Here is a 26,898-nt window from a genome sequence, read left to right as displayed (position 1 = left end):
ACCAAGACACACTATATCTCTTATACACTTTTGTAAATGGCTTTTTTGAGTTGCTATGATCAAAAATGATTTTTTTTTCCATTTTCATAGCTCATGTTCCTGTTGATGACACTCTGAATCTAGTTCATCTGGATTTCAGGTCATAATTAAAACTTTTATAATTTATTATCATTTGATAAGACTTGTTTTCCCTCCCCCTCCTGTTGAATTTCCACCCATTCTTCATAACTTAAGTCAAATGCTTCGATATCACATGGCATGTTCTTTTGTAACAAGATACTAAACTTAAAACTAAAATACAAAACTTAAAAACTAAAATAGATCTTGATTAATTGAGTACCAACTCCATCATTCTACAAATGAAGACATTGAGATTCAGGGTCAAAGTAATAAATGTCTGAGGCAGTATTTAAATGTAGATTTTTCTGACTCCAGTACTCTTATTATATCACACTACCTCCTGAATACACCTTCTCTACCTCCCTAATGTAACTTATCTGTGTGTGTTATCTGTTTTGTTAGATTGTAAATTCCAGAGTGGGAATGTATCTTAGCTAAACATTGTATCTTCCCTAGTACTGAGAACTTGGGGCTCTAATACACAGCGAGTACTTAATTAGTAGACTAATAATTTCCCCTAATTGTGCATAGTCTCTCATGAATGCTTTTAGAGTGCTGTTGGAATCACCTAATTCCTCCTGCTGTATTAATTATTGAGTTCAAAGATCCTCTCCAACCAATTTAGATCTAATTCCTTATCAAGAGAGAAACAAGGACATATGTCCTTTACAGTTTGTAAAAGTTCAGTGATTTGCTGTAAACTTATAATTAAACCTTGGCTTTCCATAATTTTGACAATGCTCTCTAAACATTTTCCTTGAACAGAAACAGACTGTTTTCTAAATATCTGTCCCATCTTAGCTGAAATTCTACTTTAACTCTTCTAACAAAATTTCTTTGTTGCACTCACCCTAATTTCTGGGTTGAAGTTTTTTCCACTGGATCAGGATCAGAGGCTTTTCCACTTGAATCAGGATCGGAGCTTTTCCACTGAAATCCACTGAGGGGTCTGTTTGTCCCACGTTCAGGGCGCCAAAATGTTGTGAGCTTTTTCTTCTCAAAACTCAGCCAGGTGATAAAAGTTCAGATCTTTTATTATCCCAATATAGCCCGGTTAGCTTAGAGGCCTATCTCTCTGCTTGGTTCCAAGAGCTCTCTCCGAATGTCACCAAATCCAAAGGTCTGGTCCTTCAGCCTCTGCCTCAGTTTTCTTCAGCCTCCAGCCAGCTCCAACTCTTCATGTCATTCCGCTGAAATCTCGACTTGTAGCATCTTCACTCTCTTCTAAAGGAGCATCTTTGTCTAGCCCCCATATAATTCTTTTGCAAACCTCATTGGCATTTTCCTTAGCCAAATGTTTAGTCATTATTTCTGTTGCTGCATTGTCTCCAATGGTTCTTATTACAGCTGTTTGTAAACGTCCCACAAAATCTGCAAAAGTTTCATTGGGACCTTGCTCTATTTTTGTGAAAGCATTATTTCCATCTTTCTGTCCAGGGATAGAATTCCAAGCTTTTATTGCAGCCTTAGAAATTTGCTCATACACTGTTATGGGATAATAAATCTGTTCTGAACTCTCTGCATACTGACCTTCACCAGCTAGTTGGTCAAAAGTGATTTGTACAACAGCTCCTGTTTGCCTATTGCGTTGGGCTTGAATCCTACATAATTCATGAAACTCCGAAAGCCACGATAAATTTTGTCCCGGTTCTAGACAAGTTTTCACTATGGATTTCCAGTCATTCGGGGTTAGGATTTCATAAGATAAATTATCCAATAACATCTTCACATAAGATGATGTAGCCCCATAAAGAGTGCAACCCTTTTTCAAATCTTTAATTTTTTCCAAATTAAAAGGAGTGTATCTTCTCCCTTTCTGACCTGAGGAGTTGAGCTCTTCAATCACAGGATAGGAGAAGCTGACTGTGTTTCTGTCTCTCTCCCTCCCCCTTGTTCCACCCATGAAGGGTTCATTGTGGGGGGAGGGTCATGAGATGTGGAAAAACAGCTTGTGGAGCCTTTAGTTGCAGATACACAGCCAGTAGTTTTCTTGTGATCTTCTGGATTTCTTTTTACAAATCCGGCTGCGAGGAAATCGACTAAGTTGTCAGCCTCTTCATAGCGAGGTCTGGGAGGCCAAGGGAGCAGAGGGGCAGTGAAGACCAGGGAGGGAGGGGGTGCGGTGAGGAAGGCCAGAAACGTTACTCTTCACCCGCCCTAGGTTTCCAAACCTCAGCGGAGCTGACACATCATAAGAAAAACTTCAAAACGCCACCGAGGTCTGTAGCACCTGCTCCTTCTGCAGCTTTTGTCTGTTTACTATGCAAGAGCTTTCTGTTATGTTTGCTTCATCCTCTGTTCTAGTTCATGCTGGTGTTTAATAAGACGTTCTATTTCTGTTCCTAGTGTTTGTAGATTTTCCTTTAAAGTAATATTTTTAAGTAACGTATCCTCCAAAACAGCCTGTAATTTTCGGTTGATCTCCAAGGAGAGTTCTAATGTCAGCCCACTGTCAGCCGGGTGAGAAGTGTACAGGGATGCCATTATGCCTCCTCGTCTACTCAGATGGACCTTGTTAAAATCGGATGCCTCTGATGACAGTGTGCCTGCTTCTTCTCTTAAGATATAACTCTGAATTATTTTGGTTTTTTTCCTAATTTCTTCTACTAATTGCTTGATGTGATCCTCCATGAATTCAATCTTTTCATTTTTTCGGGCATGAGCTTTCTGAAGCCTTACTATCCTCTCAATCAACATAGTCTTATCCACTTCTGGAAAGTTATCCACAGCCACAGAGGAACCGGTATTTTCTGGTGATCGATCTTCTGTACTGCTTCGAGCATTAAGGGACCCTGATGAACTAGAACGACTCCCCATACTACTGACTTCTTTATCATAGCTACCATTCTCAATTTGATCTAATTTTCTTCGTGCTTGCTGAAGTTGCTTGGTGAGATCTTTGAGATTTGAAGCATGTTTACGTCTTTGGGTAACTAGTTCATCTTTCAGTTCTTCTACTTGAGTATTTAAAGTTTTTAATTCTATTTCTCTAGAAGTCAGTTCAGCTTGCAAAGGAGAGGGATTATGGGTAGTTCTACTTAGTACCTTGTTTCAGGTTCTGCCCAAAACATCTTCTTGTAAGATTAGATCAACTCTAATTACTTAGCAGTTAGTAAGGATTCCAACAGAGTGCAGTTCAAATTCTTAGCACTAAGCTTCTGGTTATTCATTAACACTCAGAAATAATAGTCCTTGATCTAAGTCATGTCTCTAATCAACACCTCTTTTGTGTCTAAATTTTGTGCTTATACATATATTCATGACTCCAAAAGCTATTGTCTAAAACTTAGTGATCCTGCACACTAAATCTAATAGAATATGATCTTCAAAAGGAGGGAAAATTATCCTTTAAATTGTTTTGCTCAAGAATAGAAATACATAAAAAGTCACTCTAAATCATCTGATAAAGATATAAGGGAATTACAAATTTAATGACAGTATCTAAGCCATACCTTAAAAAAAGGAACAAAGGAGGTCAAAAATCCCTCTTCGTTATAAGTATAAATCCTAAAATCATGAGGTAAAAAAATTCTGCAAAACAAAGAAAGAAATTATTTTGTTAAATAAGTGTATTTGTAGAAATAATTAAAGAGAAATTATATATATATATGTATATATATATATATATATTTCTACATGTATGTATATCAGAAAGTAGGATCTGAATTTAGTTTTTACTTTGGGAAAATATTTTCTGTAATAATTTGGTAACCATAAATTTTAAATACCATGAAATCAAATAGCATGTACAAAAATAATAGGCTAGGCTCCTCAATGAGAAGAGTAGTGAACAAGATTGGAAAATCACAGCCCCAAACCACTTTTTTAATGTGTAATAATAATATTTTCTGATTAATCATTCTTACTCAAAAAGCCACATCTAACTCAAATGTATTTTTAAACTAATTTTTTTCATGAGATTTATGGACATGAGCAAGATTCATGCAAAATAAGAAGGCACGAATAAGTTGCAGTTTGTACCACTGGAAGCTATCTCCATTGGATAAGATCATAGTTACATTCAAGTATGTAGTTGATGTCCCTAAAAAGAGATGGACAGATGTAATGAAAAGGTATGCTGCATAACATTTCTAAAAGATAAAATATTGCCGATAAGCAATTAGCATTGTTTAAGCACTGACTCTCTGCCAGGCACTGTGATAACCACTGTGGATACAGTACAAGCAGATACATTTTAAAGGGAGAATACATCCAAAACAATATACAAAAGGAGAAGTGAAAAGCAATGACATATTGACCAAGTCTGGAGAATGTCTAAGAATGGAGAAAATAGGGCATGGCTGGTCTGGGATCCTTCCCAAAATTTTGGTTCCATTTTTGGAACACAAAAGAAGAACTTACCAAGAATAGAATCCGAAGGCTGCTAAAATAGCTGAGGCAGCCCCTTCCACTTTGGATCATAATAGGTAGCAATGTTCGAATACAGACTAGGTGATTACTTATTAAGGATGTTGTGGAAGGAATCCAGTATTGTAGATTAATTGGACTGGATGAATTTTTTTAATCCCTTCCAATTCCAATATTCTATGATTTTTTGTGACTACAGAGATTTTTAAAATTCCAATGACTAGTTTTATCAATATCAATAAAATGAGACTGGCTTAGATAATCTTTAATATCATCATCATATCCTATAATATAATGTATAGTTATCAGGTCTCTATGTACATACCTTTTAAAATAAGTTTAGTGTTAAAGATTTAATCTGATATTACAAGAAGATATGTTCATATCCACTATCCAATCAAAATTCTGGTAACTGTCATGCAACAACCTCCAGCATATTTCCCATCTTTTTTCAATGACTTTGTGTTTCCCTCACAATCCTTCTATTCTCCAATCTCCTACTAGAGGATATAAACATATATATTGATAACACCCTAATTTCATAATTTCCCAATTTTAATTTCACAATTCCTCAATTTAGTCATTTCATGTAACTATTACTAAATCCCCACACACACTTTAGTCACACACAAAAATGGTCATACAATTTTGCCATGGCCCACAAATGTAATTTGCATATTCATGAACTCTGAAATGTCCTTATCTAATCATAATCAAATTTTCTGTTTTGCTGCACCAAGCCCTCTTTTGTGTCTATTATTTCCAATCCCTCGATCCTATAGTTTCTCTTTCAAGCTTTCACCCTTTTACTAGTTACATTCTCCTATGTTTCCCATATTGAACTTTTAGGGAATCACTTCACTTAATTGAAAAATCTAATAACCTTTTTTTTCTTTTCTTAACCTCTCTGCAGTCACTTCACAACATTTCTTACATTTACTCCCTTCTCTCATCTGATACAGACATCACATTACTAACAGGTTTCACCAACTTATACCTGGACTATTACAGTGGTCTGCTGGTTAGTTTCCTTGAAATGTTTATCCTACTCCAGTCCATCCTCCACTCAGCTGTCAAAGTGATCTTCCCAAGCATTTTCTATGTCACATCCACTACTCAATGAAATCCAGTGGCTGCCTATCACCTTCATGATCAAAGTTTCTTTCACATGTAATTTATTCAGTCATTAAACGCTCATATTTGACTCTTTATGACCTTATGGAATTTTTTTTGTCTTAAAAATGATTAGGTTATCTGAAGGCTAAGACCAAAAAATAATAATAATAACCTAGACAACATGTTTCAAGAAATTATGAAAGAAAATTTTCCAAACTTTTAGAAAAAGAAGCAAAAGGAAAATCTGAAAAATCCATCAATCACCTCCTAAAAGAATTCCCAAGTTAAACATCATTGCCAAAATCTATAGCTTCCATGTCAAAAAAATTATTCATGTACTAATAAAGGAGTTCAAGTAATAAACTATGGTCACACAAGACTTGCCAGATATTATCATAAAGCGTCAGAGAACTCCATATATGTCTTTTCAGACCTTGATAAAATTTTTAAAATGAACACAAAAGAAATTAAAACTCTGAATAGAATTTTATGAATATTCCATATGACTCTGATGATACATATTTCTCAACTGTATGTAGGATCTTTTTAAAATGGCCATGTATTTGACATAAAAACTTCACAAGCAAATGCAATAAAGCAAAAATGTTACTGATAAGGATATAATAAACATTATATGCAATAAAGGATTGTTAAAGAAAACAATTTCATATTAATCAACTTAACTTTAAGTGATTAGTGAGTTAAAGATCAATCATAAAACACTGGATAATTTCACTGAAGATTATGGGGAAAAAGATAAATTACAAAAGATCTCAGGAAGACAAAAACAAAGTAAGGCATTTATGAATAAATGTTGCAAAACCATGCAAAATAGAGGATCCTGTGGACTATGAGAATATGAACAACAATATACTGTTTCTGAATGGTTAAAAGAGAAATGAGAATTATAACAGGAAAAATTTATGTCCTGCACAGCAAAAATAATGAGCAAAAATAGGAAAAAATATTGAATCTGCAATAGCAAGCTTCACCAATTAAATTAAAGAAAGAAAAATAGATTGGGAATATAAATGAACAGAAGTGGAGGACAATCTAAAAGAAGCAAAATTTTTAAAAAGTTAAAAGAAAATATGTACAGTATATAAGCAAAACATATGGATTTTAAAGACAAGATTTGTAAAGAAAACCTAAGTAGTCATAAGAATCCAGAAGAACACAACAGGACAAAAAAAATAAATAATACCACAATGTAAAAAATAATAGAAGAGAATTGCCTAGAACTTTGCTAACCTCATGTAACAAGAATATCAGAAGAGAAAATCTACCTCCTAATGTGCCTCCACACAAGTTTTCATTAAATACTTGATATTTTTCTATGTATACCTGGTGGAAATATCTGTTAAAGATAATATATTTCAAATTTTCAAATTTCATGTTCTCAAAAAGGCAGAAACCTGAGGTAAGGGGAATCCAAAGCAATAAAAAGGAATAAAATATAGCAAATTTTAAAATCAAATTTAATGTGCAAAATGAGGTTTAATTAATGGATATGCCCAACAGGAATATAAGATACAAGTAAATTAGTCACCTACTTTTGTTTTAGGAGCAAAATATATGGCTTCTCTTCTATTGTAATGTTGTAAGATACCTGTTATAAAAGCAAATAAAAATAAATGAGAGCAATTTTAATCATTTTTAAATTGGTAATACTTATTACTTTTGACAAAAAGTATAAAACATATTTCCTAAACAGAAACATGGAATTTGGTACTAAGTATGTTAAATGTAATGAAGGTGAACCTAGAATGATTTTTTTAATGTGTCAACAAAAAAAAATCCAGCAAATATTCTCTAACTTATTTAGTAATTAAAATTTATTATCATATAATTTTTTAGCCTACATAGCAACAGAGATAAATGTCACAGAATTTAAATCTGGGTCAAAATCTTATGACCACGCATCTACAGCAACTTACAAAAGAATATTCAATGAAGTCAAGAATTATCTTAATAAGATTTTAATACCTACATAGAGTCTAAAATTTTTAATATTTTCAACCAAATAACTTACACTCCTATAACTGAATAAAGTTATTTTAACTTCTAATATCCTGTGGACTTCAATTTATGCATAATAGTCAGAAAATAAGGCATTTCATTTGATTTAATATTTAGGTTAACTAAATAAACCTAGAGAATTATCAATTTTTCAAAGGATTACAATACAGAAAAATATAATTAAAGCCATAAGAATGTAATTTAATTTTTGATCATGTATAAACCTAGAAAGATTAGACTGAACACTAGGGCATAATCTATAAATTGGATTTTTAAAAATAAATGGTATTGATTTTTTTTTGTTTTATATCACTAATATTCTAATTAATATCTCTCTTCATATCCCATCTAATCTCCAGGGGAATCATTCCTTATAACAAAGAATAAAAAAGGAGGAAGAAAACAATTCTAAAACAATATATTCAAAAGTCTGACATTAAAAGTGGTGTTCTATAGGTGTAGTACCCCGTCTCTTCAACAAAGCAAGGAAAAATATTTTCTCATATCTCTTCTTTTATCATTATAATTTTGTAATATTCAACTGTTTGGGTGCATATGTTGTTCTTTCCATTTATATTGCTGAAGTCATTTTGTATGTTGTTTTCCTGGTTTTTATTACTATATTCTGAATCAATCTGTTATTATGAACAATATAATAAAATTGACATAAAAAACCTTCGCAAGCAAATGCATAAGAACAAAACTGTTTCTGACAAGGACACAATAAACATTATATTCAATAAAGGATATTAAAGGAAACATTAATCAATCTAATGAACCTAACCCTAAGGGATCATGTGTTACAAATCAATCACAAAACTTTAGATAATTTCATTGAATATTAATGGGGAGAAAGGACAAATTACAAAAGATCCAAGAAGTCAAAAACAAAGTAAGGCATCTATGAATAAATACTTCAAAACAAATGAAAAATTTTAATGATACAGAGGATTTTATGGACTATGAGAACATGAACAATAATCTACTGTTTCTGAATGGTTTAAAAGAGAAATGAGAATTACAAGAGAAAAATTTTATGAACTGCACAGCAAAAATAATGAATAGAAAAGAAAAACTTGGATCTACAATAGCAAGCTTCACCAAAGAAACAAAAAAAAAAAAAAAAAGGAAAAGAAAAACAAAAAAATTGGGAATATATATAAACAGAAGTGAAAGGCAATCTAAAAGAAGAGAAACAAAAAACCAAGAACATAAAAGGAAAAATATGCTCACTAGTCAAGCAAAACATATGGATCTTAAAGACATTTGTAGAGAAAACCTAAGGATCATAAGTTTCCCAGAAGAACACAACAGGACAAAAAATCTAAGCACCATAGTGTAAGAAATAATAGAAGAGAACTGCCATGATTTTATTTATTAAATTTATTTGTAATCATATTTATTATATTCATCAAATTACATACAAGTACCACAATAAGCATTTATTAAGAACTGTCTTAAGCGCTGGAAATACAAAAAACAAAAACCGGTATCATCCATTCTCAGGGAATTTATTCTAATGAGAGAGACAATATGTAAATAACCAGGCTCATAGAAAACGAAGGCACTTGTATTTGGAGAAATGGTTTGAAGGAGAAAGGAAACAAAATCTGAGACTTGAAGGAAGGCAGGGAAAACAAGACATATTTAGTAGATATTGGAAAATGAGAGATTGGAACTCGTAAGAGAAACTAAATCTGGATGTGTAGATCTGGTAGTCATCAAAAGAAATAATAAAAGAGACCATTCATCCTGATGAAATCACCAAGTGAGTATGAAGATGAGAGAGTCTACAACAGAAATCTAGGATGGAACAGGAAACAGAATTTCTCCCATCCATTTCTTTTCCTCCTCATTTACATGTTATTGAATGGAACTGAAACTCAGCAAATACATGCACAGGAGACCTGTGACCTATTTGATCTACATATCCCCTGGAGTATTGGGGTCAAAGCAGAAAATGAAGCAAACTTCAAGTTAATTATTGAACAAAGATGAGGAGACTAGTTGAAGTTGAAATCTTGGTGGAACACAAAGAAATAGAAACTGTTAACTAGGAACTTAGGCAAAACATAGATCCTTAAACATAATACCTCTCTAGATTGGCAGGAATAACAGCATCTAGACTCCAGAAAGGAAAAAAAATCATTCTAGACACACTCAGTCTATTCAATAGTATAAAAAGAGACTAACCAGACTCAGCACAAAATTACAATCCAAGAACTGAAGTTGAAAATGAGTAAATATAAGACATCTCTGAACAACTTACAAGTGATCCTCCCCCCCTCTCCCAGATACATCTGAATCATCAACAAATTTGATAAACATGCCTTCCATGGTTTCATCCTTGACATTTTGTTTTTAGTGTTGAACAGCACAGAGCTGAAGGCAGATCCTTTGAGACTTCCATTAGAGAACTTCCTCCAAGTTGAGACAGATCTATTAATTCTTTGTATTCAATCATTTGACCAATTCTGAATCAACATAACTATTATTACCCTGCCTTTTACTCTTTATCTTATCCATTAACTTAGCTTGAGAAATTTTGTCAACTGTGTCTGAACTTTGAATACAATAGATTTAAAGCATTCCCTACATCTTCCAATGCATTTATTTACAATGTACAAAGAAAAATTTAATAAATAAAATAAGGTTAGTCTGGAATAGCCTGTTCTCAATGGAGACATTTTTAGATTTCAGTGATTTCTGCTTTCCTAAGTAATCTCAAACATTTCTTTAATTAAGTATTCCTCAATTGTCCAGAAACAAAAATCAAGTCACTAATTATAGTTTGCAGATTCCATAATCCATCCTTTTTAAAAACTTGGAGTATTTACCCTCCTGCAATCCCAAGACATCTATTCTGTTCTCTTAAGGTCCATCAATCATTACTAGCAATAGAGTCTCAGATGTCGCATTTATCAGTTATTTTTTGTTTTGGTTTTATTTTATTGCTGCAAAGATGAATAACACCTTGCAAGACCTTGTAACTTGAACTCACTGAGGGCAACCAAATTCAGGTTATCACTAATCTTGGATTTCCACTCATTGTTTATCATGTTCATACTGTTTTCCATTACAAAAAAAAATCTCTTTGGAAGAAATATTCATCATATGCTTAATAATCACAGATCCCTGGAGGATGGATATCATGATAATTAATAGTCAACTAAACCATCTCCCTTAATCTTCCTGATAAATCACAAAGAATCAAGGAGGTTGTTCTTTGCCCTTGATCACAAGCAGTTAAAGTCAAGCTAGAAATCTGAATTGAGATCCTCTGATTCTTCTTATTTTAAATAAGCACTCTTTCCATGGTACCACAAAATTATTTGCTTCTTTTCCCACTCATAGCTAGCAAATCCCTACTTCTAGCTTCTTTATCTCTACTCTCTATTCTCTGATTTCCATCCACTTCAGTTGCCCTTCCAAAATCCCTACCTTACTTGGTCTTTCCAAAGTACCATTTGAAATTTTCTCTCTATTATAGGCAGGCTCCACTTTCACTTATAACTCCTTATCTCTGTTCTTCATATTTGGTTCCACTCACAGAAACCTAATACCTTCCATAAAACAATAAGTAAAACACTATGTATGAATTGCTTATTTGCTTGTTATTGAAAAAAATGAGATGATCATTCATCTTCCTTTTTCAATACCTAAAAACCTGTCTACACATGTCCTTGTTTTCTTTGTACCACTCTCCAAAAAAGATACCCCTTCTCTGTCAGCAGCAATGTTTCTGCTTGAATCCCAGATTCCCATTCCTTTCTCAGCTCTTCAGCAGGAGTTTTACCACAATGACTATCCTTGTTCTTTTATCTTCACTTTCTCCCCATCTATTAGTTCACTTCCTTAAGCCTATAAATATATTCAGATTTTCTGTCTTAAAGATATATCCTTGACTCTACCATCCCCCCAAAAAATAAAATTATGTTCTATATCATCTCCAAAAAAGAGAATTATATTCTTTCTCAAATTTCTTACTGCATTATTTTTCAATTTATTACCCCATTCAAACTACTTCAAACTACAAACTATTAAGTCTAAAGGCCTGATATATACCACTAAATTTAAGGACAAAAGATCCTGTATGTAACAAAATATTCACAATAACAGAGTAGATAATACAGTGGACTTGGAATCAGGAAGACTTAGGTTTGAATATTGCCATAAGTACTTACTACTTATATTAATCCTAAAAAAAAAAAAATTACGTGCATACCTTGGAAATGCTGCAGGTTTAATTCCAAATACCATAGAAAGCAAAATTCACAATAAAATGAGTCATATTAATTTTCTGGTTTCCAGATGCATGTAAAAGTTATGTTTACAATATGTTTAGAAGAACTGCATATGTTTAACCTATATCTAAGATTGCTTACTATCTTGGGAAGGAAGGAGGGGAAGGAACAGTAATGTAAGGTGAATGTTGAAAACTATCTTTGCATGTATTTGGAAAAATAAAATACTATTAAATACCATATATATGCATATATATATGTATATAAGCTTTACCAACCCATGAACAATAAATATTACTCCAATTGTTTGTCTGCATTTATTTATACAAAAAGTTTTTTATATTTATGTTAATGCAGTTCCTACATCTATTTTGGTAGGTATACTCTCAGGTATTTTATATTGTCTAGTTATTTTAAATGGTCTAAATAATAATGAATATTATTGGTGATAAATAGCATGGTTTCCCTTTTTTCTTTTTTAATTAAATCTATTTTAACTTTATCTTTGTCTGAAACCATGTTTACTACCTCTGCTTTTTTATATAATAAATTATATTCCAGTCCTTTATCTTTATGTATATCTAATTTTTATTGTGTTACCTGAAATCAAAAAAATTGTTGAATTCAAATTCTAATCTGCTATTTCTGTTTATGAATGAATTAATCCCATTTACATTCTAAGCTAAATTTCTTACATAGTTTCCTTTTGCCTATCATTCTTCACTATCCTCTTCTAATTTGCTTCTGCCTATTATCTTGCCTTCCTAGTCCTTAATCTACCTATCCTTTTAAGAGTTCCTCTTTCATCCTCTTACTCTACCCTATTCCCTATCTCTTATTTCTTTCTAAATTTATAACACTTCAGTACCCTTCTAGATGTATATGCTGTTCTCTCTTTAATTCATTTCTGATAAGAGTAAGTTCTAGCACTATTCAGCTTCCCCCCCCCCACTACCACTTGCTTCTTCTATATCAATTCTTCCTTTCATGACTCATTTGTATAAGATAATTACTCCTTTTTCTTTCTTCACATTTTTATTTTTTAGAATTACTTCATTATACCCAGCTCAGTCTGAGCTTTTTTCAAACTAGCCAAATAATAATGGCAGTCAGAATAAGTACTGATAACATTTTCACATATAAGTAGTAAACACTTTGGCCTTATTGAATTCTTTATAATTGGTCTTTAATGTTTACCTTATATTTCTCCTGGATCTTATGTCAAATTTTCTATTAAATTTTGCTATATTTGTCACAAATATCTGAAAGTCTTTCAATTAATTAAATGTCTTTTTTCATTTAGGATCATACTTAACTGTACTGAGTAAATTACCTTTAGTCATAACCCCAGCTATTATGTTCTATGTCCTTCAAAATAGTAGCTGCTAGGTACTCCTTTCCATTCCACCTATGCTGTCATGCAAACCAAATGCTCTTGCTCCTTATGGCCCTTCTGGGGTATTTGGAATTAAACCTGCAGCATTTCCAAGGTATGCATGTAATTTTTTTTTTTAGGATTAAGATAAGTGTAAGTACTTAAGGCAATATTCATATCTAAGTCTTCCTGACTCCAAGTCCACTGCATTATCTACTCTGTTATTGTGAATATTTTGTTACATACAGGATCTTTTGTCCTTAAATTTATTGGTATACATCAGGCCTTTGGACTTAATAGTTTGTAGTTTGAAGTAATTTGAATGGGGTAGTAAATTGAAAAATAATGACTCCCATACTTTTTATGAAATGAAAGTTCCTGAAGCTAAGGCTGACTCCCAAGCCCAGTTGATCCCAGGGCAGTCAGCCTGAAGATGTTTTACAATTCATTCGGATCAAACCTTTGTCCCAGAATAAGTTTTTCCTGGGGTCTTTTCAAGTTGTTTTAAGAGGACACTGCTTGCCCCAACTCCTCTTTATTTCTGTTGCTCTGAGTTATCTTTGTGGGGTTGTTCTATCTGTTTTTGTGGAGGAAATTTGACTTATTTGACAAAGTTTTTTGACTTATTCTGCCATCTCAGAATTCTCTCTGATTAATTGATTTTAACTGATTTTTAACAAATCCAACTCTATTCAGAGATCTATATTTTTTTATTTTTTATATAATTGCTCTTCATTTCATCTTTTTAATATAATTTTCAACAATATAGTTTGAGGTTACTACATTTAATAATTTATTAAAGAAGAGGCTTTTTTAAAAATAATGAGTAAAAAAAAGTCAAGCTTCATTTGAACCATCTACTATTATCCTAATAACAGATTGCTATTAATTACATGTAAAGTATCCAAGAGAAAATAATTAGAATCTTGAATAAAAGAATGGCAAACCTCAAATACATAGTAATAACAAAAATATTTCATTTGAATTTCAGTTTTCTTGCAACTATCTGTTAAGTGGACTAACCAGTCACAATACAGTATTCCTATTATTCTTTTACTCATAAGGGAAAAACATTCTGATTATTTATTAAACTTTCTCATTCTTTAGATTCTGGACAAATTGCATACCAATGTTTCAAATACTAACTTATCCTAAAAAAATATATTTTATAATGTTTTAAGATTTTTTAATAGTTTCAATAAATAAGTTGACCTAACTTTACTTGCTCCATAATTACCAAGTTTCTCTGATGCAAAACAAAAAATATAAGCAACTCATCATAAAATATGTATTCTATAAATTATAATAATTTCATTGCTTAATTACGTATTTCGGTTCCAAAAATTCACTTGAAGGTGATGAGATCTTTAGTGGAACTGTGACTGATAGAAATGTTTGATGAGAACCTAAAAGAGGTTAAAAAAAAAAAGAATTACTTTTTTTTGTTACAATACAATGAAAAAAAGATAAATAGCTTCAAATTATGAAAGATTTGGTTCAAATTCCACCTTTGCCTCATACTAGCTGTGTGACCTTGGGCAAGTCACTTAGAATTGGCACTTTAGACAACTCTCTTAAGACTAAAAGTTGCAGAGAAGGTACTGATCAACTCTGGAGATAAGAGTTAACTCATGAAGAAGTTTCATATACCAATGAAACCATAGATTTGGATTCTAACCCTACTTGTATGACAATTTGTTCAACAAAAATAATTCTGCATTTTTCTTTAATTTTTTTTCTAAAAATCTAATTTCAGAATTGTTTAACTTAAATTAGTTTGTTTTGGGGGGAGAAGAGAAAGGATGATCTAGACCTATTTTTTTCATTTCATTGGTACAGGGAACTGTGCATAAAATAACTCCCTCTACCAAAGCCCAATTATAATTATGTTTCAATTTAGTTGTAGAGATCAAAAGACTTGCCCACCATCATCCCATATGTGAAAAAGGCAGAACTTGAACTCAGACCCTCTTGGGTTGATGGAGAGACTCAATTTCAGCAAGTTATTTTACCAATCTGGGCCTCAATTACTTTATTTCTAAAATGAGTTGTTTAGAGTAGATGATCTCATTTCTTTTCAACTCTAAAATTCTTATTATCGCAGTCTTTTTTTTTTTTTTTGCCTTTCTAAGATCTGCTTTTCCTCTTAAATATATGCTTGTAAAATAAAAACTTTTTTTCCCTTCTGTACTTTTTATTTCAAACAATTTATTTCCATTAAGGAATGCATTCTATTGTCTTGAATATTTTTCCTCTATGGCTAGATACAAAATATGCACATTAATTTTACAAGGGAAAATGGCATATACATTTCCACAATGAGGTTGTAGAGCTTTGGGTTTTCTCAAATTATTTTGTCGATTTCTACAACCATCAGAAACCTTAAAAGAATAGTCTGCTCAGTTTATAAAATGTATTAAACTATTCCCAAAAGCAACATCTAGCTGGACTTTTCACACTGTGAAGTTCCAAAGAAATACTGGCTACTTTTTTTTTCTTTTTAGGGGGGCTTAGAGAGAAGAGCTCTAGCCTTTCGTCCCATGGTCTTTTTTGAATGAATGCATTCTGACTGAGGAAAAATTACATCTTTATTTTCACTAATATATAACTAAAAGTTAGCATTTCTTTTAGTTATCTTAATACATTATTCTAAAAGTAGATCTAAAGCTTCATCAAACCATCCAAAAAGTATATAATTTAAAAAAAAAAAAACAGAAACTCTGTTCTAAAGGACCTCCTAGCACTTAACTTGACTGTAGGTCTTTTGCTGGACTAAGCTTTGCCACAGGATTAACTGCTGACACACTACCAATGCTCCATCTGCCAGATATTGTGAGAACTGGATCACCTGCCCCCCAAGAGCCAGCACTACTTAGGTCTAATTCCTATTCCTCTGAGATCAGGCACGCTGGCCCACCTCTCACCCCATCCTGGGGCATGAACATTTCAACATGCTACTGCTGCCAAGGCTTGTACCCCTGTGTCATGATCAACCTTTTCTATCTTCTGTGTGCCCTGACTATGCTCCATTGCTGCAAATTCCATATTGCCCCATTATACCAGGGCTGAGCACTGTTACAGCTGTAAACCTGGCCAGGCTGCCTCTGCTGTCCTGTGCTGAGGGGTGCTGCCAATGGCATCACTGCTCCAAGGTGGAGCCCCATGATGACTGGTGAGGCAGGGCCTGCACACTGCTCCTCTACCCCACTCCTACCTCTAGTCAGAGTTTCTAGAGCTGAGATTTCTTCATTAATCAATATGTTATCCTTCCTTCTTTCTCTATGATACAAAACTCCAGAACTTATTCTGTCCTTCATTGGGAATTCCAATCCCTGTACAATTTAGTACTTTTTCAGATCATCTACTCTGGCTATACTCTTCTCTTTCCAATCTTGGTATCATGTTTAACAAGATTTTCAACTTGAAGCTATTCTTTACTCTCATTTTTTTCCAATTACAAGTCAAGACAATCTTTACAAGATTTTGAGTTCTAGATTTTTCTCCCTCCCTCCCTTTCTTCCCCTCTTCCTAAAATGGTAAGCACTTTGATATGTTATGCATGTGCTATCATTGTAAGACATTGCACTAAAAAGAAAATAAAACATGGAAAAGAATAAAGTGAAAAAGTATTCTTTAATATGAATTCAGAGTTCAGTTCTTTATCTGGATGTGGATAGCATTTTACTTCATAAGTCCTTGGTAATTGTCTTGAATCATTGTGTCGCTAAGAAGAGCAGAGTCATTCATAGTTGAACATCATACCATGTTGCTGATTCTATGGTACAAAGTTTTCCTACTTCTGCTCATTTTACTTTGCATCAAAGTCTTTCCAGGTTTTTCTGAAATCTGCCTGTTCATCACTTCTTATTACAAATTATATTCACATACCACAACTTGTTTAACCATTGTCTAATTGATGTATATTCACCCAACTTCCAATATTTTGCCACTACAAAAAGGCCTGCATATGTAGGTCCTTTTCCCTTTTTTATGATCTTTTCAGATACAGCCCTAGTAGTGATATTGCTGGGTCAAAGAAGGTTCATAGTTTGGCTGCTCTTTGCTCTCCAGAGTGGTTGGATCCATTCACAATTCTACCAATAATGTATTAATGTCCCAATTTTCTCACATCCTCTCCAAGATTCATCACTTTCCTTTTCTGTCGTATTAGCCAATAAGTGTGAAGTGGTACCTTGAGTTGCTTTAATTTGGAATTATCTAATCAGATTTAGATTTAGATCATTTCTTCAGATGCCTAGAAATATGCCTTTTTTGGTTTTTTCAATCAAAAATCTCCTAGTTATATCCGTTGACCATTTGTCAATTAAGAAATGGCTTGTATTCTTATAAATTTGACTCAGTTCTCTCTATATTTGAGAATTGAGGTCCTTATCAGAGATACTTACTTTAAAGATTATTTCCCAAATTTCTACTTTCCTTCTAATCTTGGTTATATAAATTTTGTTTGTGCCAAAAAAAATTATTTTTCTTGAGATTTTTCAGTTTCTATTCCTCCAGATGAGTCTCACTTTTTTTCCCCTAACTCTCATAAAGTAATTGTTTCATAGTTTGATTGGTTGTTGCTGTTCAGTTATTTCAGTTGGGTTCAACTCTTCATTATCCCATTTGAGGTTTTCTTAACAAAGAGATTGGAGAGATTTGCCATTTCTTTTTTAGCTCATTTTAAAGATAAAAAACTGAGGCAAACAGGTTTAAATGACTTGCCCAGCGTCACATAGCCAGTTAAGTGTCTGAGGCCAGATTCGAACTCACGAAGATGATCTTTCTGACTACAGACCTGGTGCTCTATCCATTGTGTGACCTAGATACCTAACTTGATTGGTACAGAATTATTGTCATTTCATTATATTGGCTCTGCCAACCTATAAGCAATTAATATTTAATGACTTAGATTTATCTTTATTTAAATAAGGTTTTTTAATTGTATTTATATAGATCCTATGTTTATCTTGCTAAGTAGATTCCCAATTACTTTACACTTTGTATAGTCATTTTAAATAGAATTCTTCTGTCTCTTCTTGTTTTGTTTGTAATACACAGAAATACTAATAATTTATGTGGATTTAATTTATATTTTACTAGTATTTTACCGGTTCATTGCTTCAAATGTTTAGTAGACTCTCTAGCATCCTCTAGTAAACCATATATCATCAACAAATATATAGTTTTTAATTTCCTCTTTGTCTATTTCTTTAATTTCTTTCATCACTGTTATAGTGAACATTTCTAATACTGTGTTTAAAAATGGTGATAATGGAAATTCCTGGGTTAAACTTGATCTTACTGGAAAGACTTCTAGTTTATCCTCATTAAATACATAGCTGACTCTTGATACAAAATATTTGTTCCTGTTTTCTAGCATTTTAAACAATATTGTGTTTTATCTTGCCAAAAGTTTTTCCTGCCTCTATTGACATAACATTACTTTTGTTTTTATATTAATCTACTCTCTAATTTTGATGATTTCCTAAAGACTGAACCAACTAACATCTCTAATACAACTCCATAGTTGTATTGTATATTGTATAGTGCAAAATCTTTATGATGTATTTCTATAATCTCTTGGGTAATATTTAATCTAAAACTTTTCCATCAATGTTAATTAGAAATGTTGGTTCACAGTTTATTTGTTTCAATTCCTTCTGATTTATCAAGACCATATTTGTATCATAGAAATAATTTTAAGAACCTTTTCCTATTTTTTACATAAAAATTATACTATTGGAAATTTTCTTTGACCACTTGATAGAATTCATTTGTAAATTAGTATTTGGATGGACTTATGAATTTTTCAATTTCTTTTTCTCAAATTGAATTAAAATTTTTAATTTTTTGCCATTAAAATCTGTTGTTTTATATATAATTATTCATGTCTTTCACTTAAACTGTCGCTATCATTAGCATGTAATTAGGAAATAGTACTATATTTTATTGCTTATAAATTCTTTCATTTTTGATAGTGATAATTTTTTTTCTATTTTTATCATCTTTGCATCATAAAGAAATTTATTAGGACCCTTTCTTTTCCTTTATTTTTAAACTTCTTTAGTCGTATGAAATTAATTAATCTTTGAATATTTGATAGAATTCACTTATAAATGAATCTGGTCCTGGGAGTTTTTGTTCCTATAGAAGTTCATTTGTGTCTTGTTCAATTTGTTTTTATGATTCCTGTTTTTTATTATGGGCATTCCATATTCTTAAAAAATACATTTCCATTTATTAGTTTTACAAAATCTTGCAGAACTGAATGTTGAAACTTATATTTGGAAAAATAAAATTCTATTAATAATAATGATAATTTGCTAGTTTTATTGGCATACAATTAGGCAAAAGAATTTCTAATACTCTATTCTTCATTTGTTGTTCAGTTTGCTTTTCATTTTTAATCCTAATGATTTTTTCCATTTGTTTAATATATATATATATATATTCTCTAAAGAAGTTTTATTAATTCAATAAGGTTTTTCTTTCAGTGTATTGATCTCTTCATCAATAGCCAGCATTTCTTTTGTTTCACTTTTTTCAAATAGTGTTCTTTCCCCAAAAGCTTGAACATATGGATTTATCATACACTACATTAATATGTTTATTTTTTTTTATGTAGTGTGCCCAATATATTCCACTGATCCACCACTCTTTTTCTTAGTCACTATCAGACTGTTTTGATGACAACCACTTTATAATATAGCTTGAAATCTGGAAATGCTACGCTGCCTTTCTTGATATTTTTTTCCCATCAATTCCCTGAATATTCTTGATCTTTTGTTCTTCCAGAATAATTTTGTTACTATTTTTCTGGTTCTACAAAATAATTCTTTGATACTTTGACTTATATGGCACTCCAACATTTATCAATATCTTCTCCTGTCATCTTAGCCAATCAGAGTTGTGAGGTGGAAACTCAAGAATTATTTTAATTTGCATTTTTTAATCAAGAGTGACTAAAAGCATTTCATATAACTATTAATGGTTTTAATGTCTTCATCTGAAAATTATTCTTATCCTTTGACCATTTATCAATTGAGCAATGAGTTGCATTCTCATAAATTTGACTCAGTTCTCTATATAGTTTAGAAATGAGGTCTTATCAAAAATATTGTCTGTAAAAATTGTTTCCTAGCTTCTTACTTCCCTTCTAATGTTGGCTGCATTGGTTTTGTTTTTGCAAAAAAAATAGTAATAATGCAACCAAAATTATCCATTTTGTATTCCATATTCTCTAATTGTTCTTTGGTCATAAATTCCTCCCTTCTCCAAAGACCTGGTAGGTAAACTATGCCTTAGTGTTAAGGGGCAGGTCAATTCTCCAAGAGCCTGCACAGCTGTGGATCATAGCATCTGAAGGAGATTGCAGGACAGCCTTTGCTGACACAGGTGTTGCAGACTGGAAATGAAATAAATTGGAGGCAAAGGGAAGAGGAGAGAGGTCAGATAACTCAACGGTCTCTCAGTCTCTTTGTATCATCCTCTCACACAAGGAGAACCATTCTACAGGTCTGGGTTGGCTCTCCAGCAGCCACTGTCAGGTGGTTCCCATGACACAACATCTTAGTCTTCTAATTTGCTTTTAATATCACCCTTTATGTCTAAATCATGAAGCCATTTTGACCTTATCTTGATATTAGATATTAGTCAATGCTTAAATTCTGTCATATTATTTTCCAATTTTTTCAGCAATTTTTGTCAAATAGAGTTTTCTTGTTCTAGAAATGGGAGTCTTTGGGCTTATCAATCAGTAGATTCCTATAATCACTGAGTTCCTATTCCACTGATCCACCACTCTATTTCTTCTCCAGAATCAAATAGTTTTGATGACTGACACTTTATAGTAGTTTTAGATCTGGTAAAGTAGAGTACTGTCCTTTGCATTTTTTTTTTCATTAACTCCCTTGATATTCTTGACCTTTTGTTTTTCCAGATGAATTTCTAGGTCCATAAAATGTTTTTGATGGTTTATTTGATATGACACTGAGTGAGTCGAATCATTTAGGGAGAATTGAGCAATTGATGTTTTTTTTTCAATTCTTTAGATCTGATGTTGTGTGAAAAGTGTTTTGTAACTCTGTTCATATAGTTCCTGGATCTGTCTTGGCAGGTAGATTCTCAAATATTTTTGAATGTCTACATTTTAAATGGGATTTCTCTTTCTATCTCACAGTGCTGGGTTTTGCTTTTAACGTACAGAAGTACCAATGATTTTTGTAGGTTTATTTTATATCCTGCAATTCTGCTGTTGTTGTTTCAAGTAATTTTTAGTTGATTCTCTCATATCATCTGCAAAGAGTGATAGTTTTGTTTCCTCCTTCTATTGCTTTTTCCATTCTTATTGCTAAAGTAAACATTTCCAGTACAATATAGAATAATAGTGCTGATAATGGGCATCCTTGTCTCACTCCTGAGCTTACCGAGCATGCTTCTAATTTTTCCCCATCACAGAATGCTTGCTTATAATTTTAAGGAAAACTTCATTTATTCCTATGCTCTTTAGTGTTAATAGAAATGGGTGCTGTATTTCATTGAATGCTTTTTCTATTGAGATAATCATATGATTCCTATTAATTTTGTTGTTGATGTGGTCAATTATGCCAATAGTTTTCCTGATATTGAATCAGCCCTATCTTCCTGGTATAAATTCCACCTGGTCATTAATGTATTATTATTTTTTTCTTTTTTTTTTCTTTTTTGCTGAGGCTATTAGAATTAAGTGACTTGCCCAGGGTCACACAGCTAGAAAGTATTCAGATATGCTGGGTAGGTTATTCTTAGTTGTTATCCCAGCTATTCTGTCTCCCTGTACATAATATTCCAATCTCTCCAATCTTTTAATGTGGTATCTACTAAATCTTGTGTTCCTGACTATGCCTCCATGGCATTTGAATGGTTTCCTTCTTATTACTTGAAGTACTTTTTCTTTGACCTCAGAGCTCTGGAATTTGGTTATAATATTCCTGGGAGTATTAATTTTGGAATGTCTTTCAGATATTAATCAGATTCTCTGAATTTCTTTTACTCTCTGATTTTTCCTTTTTCACTTCTTTGGATAGGATTGCCATTGTGGGTTCAAATTTTTCTGTTTTTGGAATTATTTCTAATAATGCCTTGCCATTTCAGTATATGCTTTAGATTTGAGTTAACTGTAGAAAGTTAACCTATAGGTAGGTGTCAGTAGGTTAAGAGTTTTATGAGTATGGAACCTTTGTATACTTTGAACTGTTCAAGATTAGAAACCCAGTGATTTCTGAGTTGGAGAAGTGGATATCCTATAGAAGACAGGATATAAATATAATGCTATCATAATAATAAATTCATCATCATTTTTCTAATCACCCAGGTTTACAAGATAGGAGTCAGCATTTGACCCCTTTTCTCTAATCATACAAACTCCCTTGCCCAATCAAGCTTTGCCTGGTATTCTGTAATAGACTCTTAATTAGTCTCCCTACATCCAGTTCTATTTTTCTATAATCATCCTCCACTCACTTGAAAAAATTATATTTTTAAAGCACTGACTCCTCTGCTTGAAGAACTTCAATGGCTTGCCACCATCTTGTGATAAAATACAAACTCCTCCTTCAACTATGGCTTCGATCTATCTTGCTGATTTGTTTTATCTTACCTATCCTGCCTCTATTATTCAGCCAAATTGGCTTATATAATATTCCATCTCCATATTTCATGCTTTTTCCCAGACCATCACATATGCCTGAATGCTTTTTATTTTCATCCCCACTTCTTGGTACCTCCCCCCCCCCCAAGCTCTGTTCAAAGTTCAGATCAAGTATTCCTTATTATAAAACCACCTTCTTGGGCTTTCCCAACTTCCACCTTGTTTGTATTCCATACACCTTGTTTGTAATCCCTAATTGCCATGTATTTTGTGTATCTTATATTTACTTCTCTATGGACATTTTCTATCTCTTTAGTAAAAATGAAAGTTCCTTCTAGAACTGGAATATATTAGTTGATTTGTAAATGTTTATTGATTCATTTACTGCCATAAATTGTCATCCAAGTTCATAGAACCTAAATAAAAGAGAAAGTGATGATGCTAAATTTCTACACCAAAATAGCCAACTGCAGAAGATGTAAAAGCCAGTAAGATTTAGTGATATGTCTTTTGTTAGCTGGTTTTAAGTAGTTATGAGGGCTTCTACAATTCTAGATCATGTGATCCTCTGCTACTATGTGTGTGATCTGGACAAATCACAACCCTTCTGGAGCTCAGTTTTATGATCTGCAAAATAAGGGAAAGGAAGTTGTTGATCTCAAAGGTCCCTAAAAAAAGAGTTTCTAGGATCAAAGCTTTATTATAAAAGGTCATCACCATGATACAGAAAGAGCTTGATTAGAGAAAACTTATCTCTGAAATAGCATTCATTGTAATTTTTTATTTTATTCATTATTCAGATATTCTTTTCAAGTACACATTAAGTGCAGCTGTTAAACATTCTTTTTTTCTTTTTCTTTAAAGCAAATGGTGCTCGTCTTAAATAGACGTACAATGGTGTAGACAACAGAAAAATTATATTAATAATTAAATTTTTAACTTGACTAGGCAACAAAAATAACTATGTATACTTAGTCTGGGGAAATGATTTTCCTTAATTGTGCTTGTGACCATATCAATTCTCTACTCAATCAATTCCTGTGGCTCCCTATTGCCTTGAGGACAGAGATTCTGAATTCTTAACAGAAGTCCTTATAACTTCAATATAATTGGTTTCTTTTGTATTTTTTCTATGTCATTAAAAAATATTCTGTGAAGACTAAAGATTTCACCAGACTATCAAAGTGATCCATGGCACACACAAAAAAAAATTTTAAAGCTCTTCTTTAGAATAAAATACGGTCTCTCCTGTTTATCTTTTAAAGTCATTCACTCTGTTCCTAATGTCTTTATAAACTCATTATATAATTATGTATTATATTATAAATTATAAACTCATTACATGAACTCCAACTTTATAAACCTCATTATAAACTACTCAGCTTTTGCACTGGTTAATCCATATACATAGAACGCATTTCCCACTTCATCCACCATCTCTGCCTCACAGAATTGCTCACTTCCATCAAAATCTAACTGAAACACTGCCTTTTTTAATTTTTACTTTTATTGATTGAATGAATTTCATAAACATTTCCAAATACCCAAGCCTCAAAGTCCATTTGAAAGATTCTTTGGGGAAGCCTAATTACTCTATGCCTGCTTGAATAGTAAAGCTGGGGAGAGCAGGTGAAGAAACATCCTGGTCTTCTTGCTTCCAGCTTCAATAAAGATGATGTTCAGGTCCAACTTCCCTTCAAACCCAAGAGAAAGACTGAGAAGAAGACCACATGTAGAAAGCCAACCTTTTCACCATGCATCTAGTTCCAGTTTACTACAGTAGAGACTTTGGAGAACTTCCCCTTGTTTGAGATGGGGGATCATTTTTCTTGGTTGATCTGTCTAGCTTCCCAAGGGAGAGCTCATTTATTCTGGTAATTGTCTGGTACAGTTTCATATGTATATTTTCTATGATTTCTATTTGCTATCTGTTTGGATATATCTGTGTGGAGTCATTATGGAACTAGCCTTTGATGGGAAAGGCGTCAAGTTCTGGATTTGTACCTTGCGGCGCTCTTTCCCTATTTTAAGAATTAATACCGTGAATAGAGCTTGAACTCTTCCTGGCAAGAATCAAAGTCTCCCTTGAAGAGAAATAGGAGATGACTAGAGGTATTTATTCTCCTCTCCCACAAAGGACAGAGATTCCGAATTCTTAACAGAGGTCCTTATTTCAATATAAGTGGTTTCTTTTGTATTTTATTCTATGTCATTAAAACAACATAATGCACCATATATACCACCAACACTTACACAAAGTACAGAAAAAGCAGAGTATATGTAACATCAGGATTCCCCCCCATACACCCTAGTGGAGGTTTTTAAAGTATATATTCAATGTATCAGGGCTGTTCCCACATTGTCTTACTTTTTTAATGAACTCATCTGAATTTCCCTTTCTCCTATATGTTTGGAAAGGGGGAGGAGGCTGAGGAGAAAAGGAAAAAACTTCTTTTTTTCCAACTTCATCCCCGTCTTCCCCCGCTCCAGCCCCCACTCGCCTTGCCACGTACGGACACTACCGCATCCCAGTCCCCTTCAAAAATGTTGGCCCACCCCTGGGCGGGAGCTGAGCATCGGCAGGGTCACTAAACTTACGGTGGTCTTTAAGCAGGCCAGAAAGCAGCATCAAGAGAGAAAACATTGCGCAGCCTGCAGACCGATCTGAGTAAACCACCATAGCATGCGCTAATGGAAAAAAAAAAAGTGGCCTCAGGTGGTCTCGTGAGAACACATTGGGGGAGGGGGCGGGGCTCGAGCAGCTGCGCCGGGTGGACTTTGAAACACACTCCACTTTCCTTGAAGTTGTTGGCACGTGAGCAGTTTGGCCCCTCGGAAATTGTTGAGTCCTCGAGCTGAAGTTTTTGGGGTTTTGATCGGGTGCCCCAGGTTAGGGATTGTCGAGGAATTGATGTGCTGAAGCCACTTCCTACTCGGATGAACAAGTTAAATTTTCAGTATGAGCCTCACATAAACCTAACAAATCAGACCTAGATTTTATTGCTTTATTGTTTTTCCAGATTTCAAAAAGTGATGAAGACAGTGTTCTACAGATTAAGCTTAAAAGAGAGCCCGGTCAATCAGAATTGATCATTGTATAATCTTCTTGTTGCTGTGTAAAATGATCTCCTGGTTCTGCTCATTTCACTCAGCATCAGTTCATGTAAGTCTCGCCAGTCCTCTCTGAAATCATCCTGCTGGTCATTTCTTACAGAACAATAATATTCCATAACATTCATATACCACAATTTACCCAGCCATTCTCCAATTGATGGGCATCCATTCATTTTCCAGCTTCTAGCCACTACAAACAGGGCTGCCACAAACATTTTGGCACATACAGGTCCCTTTCCCTTCTTTAGTATCTCTTTGGGGTATAAGCCCAGTAGTAGCACTGCTGGATCAAAGGGGATGCACAGTTTGATAACTTTTGGGGCATAGTTCCAAATTGCTCTCCAGAATGGTTGGATTCGTTCACAACTCCACCAACAATGCATCAGTGTCCCTGTTTTCCCACATTCCCTCCAACATTTGTCATTATCTTTTCTTGTCATCTTAGCCAACCTGAGAGGACCTCTCAGGTCCTTTTTTGAACTAAACTACCAGGCATTCCAACTCTGCTACAGAGAACACAACTCTATTGGACTGGTCACATCGCATGCCAAATGTCTGCTTGCCAAAAAGATTATTTTATAAAGAACTCACACAAGGCTCAAAAGGTGGTCAGAAAAAGAGGTGCAAGGATCTCTTAAAAACGTTAGAATTGATTGTATTGATATAATAAGACTCTGTGTCTTTGGGGGGTGGGCCTGGGGTGGGAAAACTCTGAATCAAAATCCCTCCCGGCCTCTGGGCGCATCCCCACCTTCCTACCTGGTTCCCACTGGAAACACCCATCTCCCATTGATCTGGGAATCATTTTGGTCTGGGAAACAATCACCACCCATTATTGGCCTGGAAATTAGTCCCTCAATTCATCTGGAGTTTGCTCCCTAACCCAAGCCATCGAAGGCTAAATAAAATCA

General features: G+C 33.4%; 1 protein-coding gene across 1 annotated transcript in view; it reads right to left on the bottom strand.

Moving 5' to 3' along the window:
* The window catches only part of ADAM2 (ADAM metallopeptidase domain 2), a 118,467-nt gene extending 92,810 nt beyond the window's left edge, over positions 1 to 25,657 (bottom strand). The window contains exons 1-4 of the mRNA XM_051975561.1: positions 25,472 to 25,657; positions 14,569 to 14,648; positions 7,158 to 7,213; positions 3,573 to 3,651 (exon numbers count right to left, since the gene is read on the bottom strand). Coding sequence (XP_051831521.1) covers positions 3,573 to 3,651; positions 7,158 to 7,213; positions 14,569 to 14,648; positions 25,472 to 25,553 — 297 coding nt within the window. The 5' untranslated portion in view covers positions 25,554 to 25,657. The remainder of the gene's footprint in view (positions 1 to 3,572; positions 3,652 to 7,157; positions 7,214 to 14,568; positions 14,649 to 25,471) is intronic.
* Between the last annotated feature and the right edge of the window lie 1,241 nt (positions 25,658 to 26,898).

This window comes from Antechinus flavipes, chromosome 2 (genome assembly GCF_016432865.1).
Source record: "Antechinus flavipes isolate AdamAnt ecotype Samford, QLD, Australia chromosome 2, AdamAnt_v2, whole genome shotgun sequence".
Lineage (NCBI taxonomy): Eukaryota > Metazoa > Chordata > Mammalia > Dasyuromorphia > Dasyuridae > Antechinus > Antechinus flavipes.
This window is presented reverse-complemented; position numbering and strand designations above follow the sequence as displayed.